This window comes from Oncorhynchus mykiss, chromosome 16 (assembly GCF_057628025.1).
Source record: "Oncorhynchus mykiss isolate SJ-2025 chromosome 16, ASM5762802v1, whole genome shotgun sequence".
Classification (NCBI taxonomy): Eukaryota; Metazoa; Chordata; class Actinopteri; order Salmoniformes; family Salmonidae; genus Oncorhynchus; species Oncorhynchus mykiss.
In genome coordinates this window covers 8,802,501-8,812,500 of record NC_143037.1, presented here as the reverse complement: position 1 = coordinate 8,812,500, position 10,000 = coordinate 8,802,501, and the positions used below count along the sequence as shown (strand labels likewise).

The following is a 10,000-nucleotide window of genomic DNA, read 5'->3' as shown; positions in this document are numbered from 1 at the left end:
ATCTCCCCCTCTCTCTCTGTCTCCCCCTTATCTCCCCCTCTCTCTCTGTCTCCCCCTTATCTCCCCCTATGTCTCTGTCTCCCCCCATATCTCCCCCTATCTCTCTGTCTCCCCCCACTCTGTCTCTCTCTGTCTCCCCCTTATCTCCCCCTCTCTCTCTATGTCTCCCCCTTATCTCCCCCTATATCTCTGTCTCCCCCCATATCTCCCCCTTCTCTGTCTGTCCTTGTCCCCTCTCCTCTCCTCCTGTCCTAGTTTGTGTTATCTATGTGAATGCCCGAAGAGACCCTAAAGATGTTGCTGAAAGTCTACTTTAACTTTGAATATCTGCAATGTTGAAGTGTTTATGTAACAAACAAAGAAACAAGCCATTTTCAACCACTATGTTTTGTCTTATTACTTAACAACTGAGCGTGTCCATGTCTGATAGACATGAGTGTAAATAATATACACACAAACAACATCACTGACAGGGCAACTTCACTGTATTACAAATCTTACCTTTGGAGTGAATGAGTTTCGATGTGGAGTTTGACAAGTCTCCAACTTCAGTACAGATTGGATCTACTTCTCCCAAAGTTTCTCATTAAAAACTCGGGCAAACAGAGTCAAAGCAACAACAAATGGTTTCCCTAAAGCTCTTGGATGGATTGTCTTTTCTCTCTCTCTCTCTCTCACCCTGCCCGTCTTCTTACTCCTCTCGTTCGTGTGGTCTCCTCTCCGCTGTTCTGGCTCTTCGCCTAATAATTCACTTGCTCCAGTTTTCCAGTTGGACTAAAATATTGTATTTTGTTCTTTGACGTCTCTGTGTCTGTATTTCTCTGGGTTGTCAGTCTGTCTGTCTTCACAGCAGTTTTCCTCTCTTTAAACGTCTTTGTTCACTTTCTAATTCTTTGTGCTGCACTCGTCTTCTGCCTCTACTCCCCCTCTCTCTTTGTGCTGCACTCGTCTTCTGCCTCTACTCCCCCTCTCTCTCTGTAGTCTCCTGCAGTAACTCTCTCCCGATTCTCTGCCTCTACTCCCCCTCTCTCTTTGTAGTCTCCTGCAGTAACTCTCTCCCGATTCTCTGCCTCTACTCCCCCTCTCTCTTTGTAGTATCCTGCAGTAACTCTCTCCCGATTCTCTGCCTCTACTCCCCCTCTCTCTCTGTAGTCTCCTGCAGTAACTCTCTCCCGATTCTCTGCCTCTACTCCCCCTCTCTCTCTGTAGTCTCCTGCAGTAACTCTCTCCCGATTCTCTGCCTCTACTCCCCCTCTCTCTTTGTAGTATCCTGCAGTAACTCTCTCCCGATTCTCTGCCTCTACTCCCCCTCTCTCTTTGTAGTATCCTGCAGTAACTCTCTCCCGATTCTCTGCCTCTACTCCCCCTCTCTCTCTGTAGTATCCTGCAGTAACTCTCTCCCGATTCTCTGCCTCTACTCCCCCTCGCTCTTTGTAGTCTCCTGCAGTAACTCTCTCCCGATTCTCTGCCTCTACTCCCCCTCTCTCTCTGTAGTCTCCTGCAGTAACTCTCTCCCGATTCTCTGCCTCTACTCCCCCTCTCTCTTTGTAGTATCCTGCAGTAACTCTCTCCCGATTCTCTGCCTCTACTCCCCCTCTCTCTTTGTAGTATCCTGCAGTAACTCTCTCCCGATTCTCTGCCTCTACTCCCCCTCTCTCTTTGTAGTCTCCTGCAGTAACTCTCTCCCGATTCTCTGCCTCTACTCCCCCTCTCTCTTTGTAGTATCCTGCAGTAACTCTCTCCCGATTCTCTGCCTCTACTCCCCCTCTCTCTTTGTAGTCTCCTGCAGTAACTCTCTCCCGATTCTCTGCCTCTACTCCCCCTCTCTCTTTGTAGTATCCTGCAGTAACTCTCTCCCGATTCTCTGCCTCTACTCCCCCTCTCTCTTTGTAGTCTCCTGCAGTAACTCTCTCCCGATTCTCTGCCTCTACTCCCCCTCTCTCTTTGTAGTCTCCTGCAGTAACTCTCTCCCGATTCTCTGCCTCTACTCCCCCTCTCTCTTTGTAGTATCCTGCAGTAACTCTCTCCCGATTCTCTGCCTCTACTCCCCCTCTCTCTTTGTAGTCTCCTGCAGTAACTCTCTCCCGATTCTCTGCCTCTACTCCCCCTCTCTCTTTGTAGTATCCTGCAGTAACTCTCTCCCGATTCTCTGCCTCTACTCCCCCTCTCTCTTTGTAGTATCCTGCAGTAACTCTCTCCCGATTCTCTGCCTCTACTCCCCCTCTCTCTCTGTAGTATCCTGCAGTAACTCTCTCCCGATTCTCTGCCTCTACTCCCCCTCTCTCTTTGTAGTATCCTGCAGTAACTCTCTCCCGATTCTCTGCCTCTACTCCCCCTCTCTCTTTGTAGTCTCCTGCAGTAACTCTCTCCCGATTCTCTGCCTCTACTCCCCCTCTCTCTTTGTAGTCTCCTGCAGTAACTCTCTCCCGATTCTCTGCCTCTACTCCCCCTCTCTCTGTAGTCTCCTGCAGTAACTGTCTCCCGATTCTCTGCATCTACTCCCCCTCTCTCTTTGTAGTCTCCTGCAGTAACTCTCTCCCGATTCTCTGCCTCTACTCCCCCTCTCTCTTTGTAGTCTCCTGCAGTAACTCTCTCCCGATTCTCTGCCTCTACTCCCCCTCTCTCTTTGTAGTCTCCTGCAGTAACTCTCTCCCGATTCTCTGCCTCTACTCCCCCTCTCTCTCTGTAGGATCCTGCAGTAACTCTCTCCCGATTCTCTGCCTCTACTCCCCCTCTCTCTTTGTAGTATCCTGCAGTAACTCTCTCCCGATTCTCTGCCTCTACTCCCCCTCTCTCTTTGTAGTCTCCTGCAGTAACTCTCTCCCGATTCTCTGCCTCTACTCCCCCTCTCTCTTTGTAGTCTCCTGCAGTAACTCTCTCCCGATTCTCTGCCTCTACTCCCCCTCTCTCTTTGTAGTCTCCTGCAGTAACTCTCTCCCGATTCTCTGCCTCTACTCCCCCTCTCTCTCTGTAGTCTCCTGCAGTAACTCTCTCCCGATTCTCTGCCTCTACTCCCCCTCTCTCTTTGTAGTCTCCTGCAGTAACTCTCTCCCGATTCTCTGCCTCTACTCCCCCTCTCTCTCTGTAGTCTCCTGCAGTAACTCTCTCCCGATTCTCTGCCTCTACTCCCCCTCTTTCTTTGTAGTCTCCTGCAGTAACTCTCTCCCGATTCTCTGCCTCTACTCCCCCTCTCTCTTTGTAGTATCCTGCAGTAACTCTCTCCCGATTCTCTGCCTCTACTCCCCCTCGCTCTTTGTAGTCTCCTGCAGTAACTCTCTCCCGATTCTCTGCCTCTACTCCCCCTCTCTCTTTGTAGTATCCTGCAGTAACTCTCTCCCGATTCTCTGCCTCTACTCCCCCTCTCTCTTTGTAGTATCCTGCAGTAACTCTCTCCCGATTCTCTGCCTCTACTCCCCCTCTCTCTTTGTAGTCTCCTGCAGTAACTCTCTCCCGATTCTCTGCCTCTACTCCCCCTCTCTCTTTGTAGTATCCTGCAGTAACTCTCTCCCGATTCTCTGCCTCTACTCCCCCTCTCTCTTTGTAGTCTCCTGCAGTAACTCTCTCCCGATTCTCTGCCTCTACTCCCCCTCTCTCTTTGTAGTCTCCTGCAGTAACTCTCTCCCGATTCTCTGCCTCTACTCCCCCTCTCTCTTTGTAGTATCCTGCAGTAACTCTCTCCCGATTCTCTGCCTCTACTCCCCTCTCTCTTTGTAGTCTCCTGCAGTAACTCTCCCCCTCTCTCTTTGTAGTATCCTGCAGTAACTCTCTCCCGATTCTCTGCCTCTACTCCCCCTCTCTCTTTGTAGTATCCTGCAGTAACTCTCTCCCGATTCTCTGCCTCTACTCCCCCTCTCTCTCTGTAGTCTCCTGCAGTAACTCTCTCCCGATTCTCTGCCTCTACTCCCCCTCTCTCTTTGTAGTATCCTGCAGTAACTCTCTCCCGATTCTCTGCCTCTACTCCCCTCTCTCTTTGTAGTCTCCTGCAGTAACTCTCTCCCGATTCTCTGCCTCTACTCCCCCTCTCTCTCTGTAGTATCCTGCAGTAACTCTCTCCCGATTCTCTGCCTCTACTCCCCCTCTCTCTTTGTAGTATCCTGCAGTAACTCTCTCCCGATTCTCTGCCTCTACTCCCCCTCTCTCTTTGTAGTCTCCTGCAGTAACTCTCTCCCGATTCTCTGCCTCTACTCCCCCTCTCTCTTTGTAGTATCCTGCAGTAACTCTCTCCCGATTCTCTGCCTCTACTCCCCCTCTCTCTTTGTAGTATCCTGCAGTAACTCTCTCCCGATTCTCTGCCTCTACTCCCCCTCTCTCTTTGTAGTCTCCTGCAGTAACTCTCTCCCGATTCTCTGCCTCTACTCCCCCTCTCTCTTTGTAGTCTCCTGCAGTAACTCTCTCCCGATTCTCTGCCTCTACTCCCCCTCTCTCTGTAGTCTCCTGCAGTAACTGTCTCCCGATTCTCTGCCTCTACTCCCCCTCTCTCTTTGTAGTCTCCTGCAGTAACTCTCTCCCGATTCTCTGCCTCTACTCCCCCTCTCTCTTTGTAGTCTCCTGCAGTAACTCTCTCCCGATTCTCTGCCTCTACTCCCCCTCTCTCTTTGTAGTCTCCTGCAGTAACTCTCTCCCGATTCTCTGCCTCTACTCCCCCTCTCTCTCTGTAGTCTCCTGCAGTAACTCTCTCCCGATTCTCTGCCTCTACTCCCCCTCTCTCTTTGTAGTATCCTGCAGTAACTCTCTCCCGATTCTCTGCCTCTACTCCCCCTCTCTCTTTGTAGTCTCCTGCAGTAACTCTCTCCCGATTCTCTGCCTCTACTCCCCCTCTCTCTTTGTAGTATCCTGCAGTAACTCTCTCCCGATTCTCTGCCTCTACTCCCCCTCTCTCTTTGTAGTCTCCTGCAGTAACTCTCTCCCGATTCTCTGCCTCTACTCCCCCTCTCTCTCTGTAGGATCCTGCAGTAACTCTCTCCCGATTCTCTGCCTCTACTCCCCCTCTCTCTTTGTAGTCTCCTGCAGTAACTCTCTCCCGATTCTCTGCCTCTACTCCCCCTCTCTCTTTGTAGTCTCCTGCAGTAACTCTCTCCCGATTCTCTGCCTCTACTCCCCCTCTCTCTGTAGTCTCCTGCAGTAACTGTCTCCCGATTCTCTGCCTCTACTCCCCCTCTCTCTTTGTAGTCTCCTGCAGTAACTCTCTCCCGATTCTCTGCCTCTACTCCCCCTCTCTCTTTGTAGTCTCCTGCAGTAACTCTCTCCCGATTCTCTGCCTCTACTCCCCCTCTCTCTTTGTAGTCTCCTGCAGTAACTCTCTCCCGATTCTCTGCCTCTACTCCCCCTCTCTCTCTGTAGTCTCCTGCAGTAACTCTCTCCCGATTCTCTGCCTCTACTCCCCCTCTCTCTTTGTAGTATCCTGCAGTAACTCTCTCCCGATTCTCTGCCTCTACTCCCCCTCTCTCTTTGTAGTCTCCTGCAGTAACTCTCTCCCGATTCTCTGCCTCTACTCCCCCTCTCTCTTTGTAGTCTCCTGCAGTAACTCTCTCCCGATTCTCTGCCTCTACTCCCCCTCTCTCTCTGTAGGATCCTGCAGTAACTCTCTCCCGATTCTCTGCCTCTACTCCCCCTCTCTCTTTGTAGTATCCTGCAGTAACTCTCTCCCGATTCTCTGCCTCTACTCCCCCTCTCTCTTTGTAGTCTCCTGCAGTAACTCTCTCCCGATTCTCTGCCTCTACTCCCCCTCTCTCTTTGTAGTCTCCTGCAGTAACTCTCTCCCGATTCTCTGCCTCTACTCCCCCTCTCTCTGTAGTCTCCTGCAGTAACTGTCTCCCGATTCTCTGCCTCTACTCCCCCTCTCTCTTTGTAGTCTCCTGCAGTAACTCTCTCCCGATTCTCTGCCTCTACTCCCCCTCTCTCTTTGTAGTCTCCTGCAGTAACTCTCTCCCGATTCTCTGCCTCTACTCCCCCTCTCTCTTTGTAGTCTCCTGCAGTAACTCTCTCCCGATTCTCTGCCTCTACTCCCCCTCTCTCTTTGTAGTCTCCTGCAGTAACTCTCTCCCGATTCTCTGCCTCTACTCCCCCTCTCTCTCTGTAGTCTCCTGCAGTAACTCTCTCCCGATTCTCTGCCTCTACTCCCCCTCTCTCTTTGTAGTCTCCTGCAGTAACTCTCTCCCGATTCTCTGCCTCTACTCCCCCTCTCTCTCTGTAGTCTCCTGCAGTAACTCTCTCCCGATTCTCTGCCTCTACTCCCCCTCTCTCTTTGTAGTATCCTGCAGTAACTCTCTCCCGATTCTCTGCCTCTACTCCCCCTCTCTCTTTGTAGTCTCCTGCAGTAACTCTCTCCCGATTCTCTGACTCTACTCCCCCTCTCTCTCTGTAGTCTCCTGCAGTAACTCTCTCCCGATTCTCTGCCTCTACTCCCCCTCTCTCTTTGTAGTCTCCTGCAGTAACTCTCTCCCGATTCTCTGCCTCTACTCCCCCTCTCTCTTTGTAGTCTCCTGCAGTAACTCTCTCCCGATTCTCTGCCTCTACTCCCCCTCTCTCTCTGTAGTCTCCTGCAGTAACTCTCTCCCGATTCTCTGCCTCTACTCCCCCTCTCTCTCTGTAGTCTCCTGCAGTAACTCTCTCCCGATTCTCTGCCTCTACTCCCCCTCTCTCTCTGTAGTCTCCTGCAGTAACTCTCTCCCGATTCTCTGCCTCTACTCCCCCTCTCTCTTTGTAGTATCCTGCAGTAACTCTCTCCCGATTCTCTGCCTCTACTCCCCCTCTCTCTTTGTAGTATCCTGCAGTAACTCTCTCCCGATTCTCTGCCTCTACTCCCCCTCTCTCTCTGTAGTCTCCTGCAGTAACTCTCTCCCGATTCTCTGCCTCTACTCCCCCTCTCTCTTTGTAGTATCCTGCAGTAACTCTCTCCCGATTCTCTGCCTCTACTCCCCCTCTCTCTTTGTAGTCTCCTGCAGTAACTCTCTCCCGATTCTCTGACTCTACTCCCCCTCTCTCTCTGTAGTCTCCTGCAGTAACTCTCTCCCGATTCTCTGCCTCTACTCCCCCTCTCTCTTTGTAGTCTCCTGCAGTAACTCTCTCCCGATTCTCTGCCTCTACTCCCCCTCTCTCTTTGTAGTCTCCTGCAGTAACTCTCTCCCGATTCTCTGCCTCTACTCCCCCTCTCTCTCTGTAGTCTCCTGCAGTAACTCTCTCCCGATTCTCTGCCTCTACTCCCCCTCTCTCTCTGTAGTCTCCTGCAGTAACTCTCTCCCGATTCTCTGCCTCTACTCCCCCTCTCTCTCTGTAGTCTCCTGCAGTAACTCTCTCCCGATTCTCTGCCTCTACTCCCCCTCTCTCTTTGTAGTATCCTGCAGTAACTCTCTCCCGATTCTCTGCCTCTACTCCCCCTCTCTCTTTGTAGTCTCCTGCAGTAACTCTCTCCCGATTCTCTGCCTCTACTCCCCCTCTCTCTTTGTAGTATCCTGCAGTAACTCTCTCCCGATTCTCTGCCTCTACTCCCCCTCTCTCTTTGTAGTATCCTGCAGTAACTCTCTCCCGATTCTCTGCCTCTAGTCCCCCTCTCTCTTTGTAGTCTCCTGCAGTAACTCTCTCCCGATTCTCTGCCTCTACTCCCCCTCTCTCTTTGTAGTCTCCTGCAGTAACTCTCTCCCGATTCTCTGCCTCTACTCCCCCTCTCTCTTTGTAGTCTCCTGCAGTAACTCTCTCCCGATTCTCTGCCTCTACTCCCCCTCTCTCTTTGTAGTCTCCTGCAGTAACTCTCTCCCGATTCTCTGCCTCTACTCCCCCTCTCTCTTTGTAGTATCCTGCAGTAACTCTCTCCCGATTCTCTGCCTCTACTCCCCCTCTCTCTCTGTAGTCTCCTGCAGTAACTCTCTCCCGATTCTCTGCCTCTACTCCCCCTCTCTCTTTGTAGTATCCTGCAGTAACTCTCTCCCGATTCTCTGCCTCTACTCCCCCTCTCTCTTTGTAGTATCCTGCAGTAACTCTCTCCCGATTCTCTGCCTCTACTCCCCCTCTCTCTTTGTAGTATCCTGCAGTAACTCTCTCCCGATTCTCTGCCTCTACTCCCCCTCTCTCTTTGTAGTCTCCTGCAGTAACTCTCTCCCGATTCTCTGCCTCTACTCCCCCTCTCTCTTTGTAGTATCCTGCAGTAACTCTCTCCCGATTCTCTGCCTCTACTCCCCCTCTCTCTTTGTAGTCTCCTGCAGTAACTCTCTCCCGATTCTCTGCCTCTACTCCCCCTCTCTCTTTGTAGTCTCCTGCAGTAACTCTCTCCCGATTCTCTGCCTCTACTCCCCCTCTCTCTTTGTAGTATCCTGCAGTAACTCTCTCCCGATTCTCTGCCTCTACTCCCCCTCTCTCTCTGTAGTATCCTGCAGTAACTCTCTCCCGATTCTCTGCCTCTACTCCCCCTCTCTCTTTGTAGTCTCCTGCAGTAACTCTCTCCCGATTCTCTGCCTCTACTCCCCCTCTCTCTTTGTAGTATCCTGCAGTAACTCTCTCCCGATTCTCTGCCTCTACTCCCCCTCTCTCTTTGTAGTCTCCTGCAGTAACTCTCTCCCGATTCTCTGCCTCTACTCCCCCTCTCTCTTTGTAGTCTCCTGCAGTAACTCTCTCCCGATTCTCTGCCTCTACTCCCCCTCTCTCTTTGTAGTCTCCTGCAGTAACTCTCTCCCGATTCTCTGCCTCTACTCCCCCTCTCTCTTTGTAGTCTCCTGCAGTAACTCTCTCCCGATTCTCTGCCTCTACTCCCCCTCTCTCTCTGTAGTCTCCTGCAGTAACTGTCTCCCGATTCTCTGCCTCTACTCCCCCTCTCTCTTTGTAGTCTCCTGCAGTAACTCTCTCCCGATTCTCTGCCTCTACTCCCCCTCTCTCTCTGTAGTCTCCTGCAGTAACTCTCTCCCGATTCTCTGCCTCTACTCCCCCTCTCTCTTTGTAGTATCCTGCAGTAACTCTCTCCCGATTCTCTGCCTCTACTCCCCCTCTCTCTTTGTAGTCTCCTGCAGTAACTCTCTCCCGATTCTCTGCCTCTACTCCCCCTCTCTCTCTGTAGTCTCCTGCAGTAACTCTCTCCCGATTCTCTGCCTCTACTCCCCCTCTCTCTTTGTAGTCTCCTGCAGTAACTCTCTCCCGATTCTCTGCCTCTACTCCCCCTCTCTCTTTGTAGTCTCCTGCAGTAACTCTCTCCCGATTCTCTGCCTCTACTCCCCCTCTCTCTCTGTAGTCTCCTGCAGTAACTGTCTTCCGATTCTCTGCCTCTACTCCCCCTCTCTCTTTGTAGTCTCCTGCAGTAACTCTCTCCCGATTCTCTGCCTCTACTCCCCCTCTCTCTCTGTAGTCTCCTGCAGTAACTCTCTCCCGATTCTCTGCCTCTACTCCCCCTCTCTCTCTGTAGTCTCCTGCAGTAACTCTCTCCCGATTCTCTGCCTCTACTCCCCCTCTCTCTCTGTAGTCTCCTGCAGTAACTCTCTCCCGATTCTCTGCCTCTACTCCCCCTCTCTCTTTGTAGTATCCTGCAGTAACTCTCTCCCGATTCTCTGCCTCTACTCCCCCTCTCTCTTTGTAGTCTCCTGCAGTAACTCTCTCCCGATTCTCTGCCTCTACTCCCCCTCTCTCTCTCTCGTTCTCTCCTGGCGCCGTCTTTCCAAACTCATTCACTCTCTCTGTTTTCTCTTCCTTACACACACTCTCTCATTCTACATCCCCCTCCCTCCCTCTCTCTCTTCCTCTCCCTCTCTCTTTCTCTCCCTCTCCCTCTCCCTCTCCCTCTCCCTCTCTCTCTCTCTCTCTCTCTCTCTCTCTCTTCTCTGGAGGCCAGCTGTTCTTTTTTTGTCTTTGGTCACCGTGGAGACCGTGTGTGTGTGTGTGTGTGTGTGTGTGTGTCTGTGTGTCTGTGTGTGTGCATGCTCCATCCGTCTGCTCCGTCTGCCAGCTGACACATGTATTCCTGAAGAGTGGGACATAGGATGTGTGTGTCTTAGCGTATTAGATCTCTTGCACTTCTCAATGT

At 51.7% G+C, this 10,000-nt stretch overlaps 1 protein-coding gene across 1 annotated transcript in view; it reads right to left on the bottom strand.

Annotated features, from left to right (window-relative positions):
• Positions 1–10,000, bottom strand: part of LOC149976532 (uncharacterized) — a 19,761-nt gene that overhangs the window by 5,481 nt on the left and 4,280 nt on the right. Inside the window, exon 2 of the mRNA XM_090201675.1 lies at positions 502–2,465. Coding sequence (XP_090057801.1) covers positions 918–2,465 — 1,548 coding nt within the window. The 3' untranslated portion in view covers positions 502–917. The remainder of the gene's footprint in view (positions 1–501; positions 2,466–10,000) is intronic.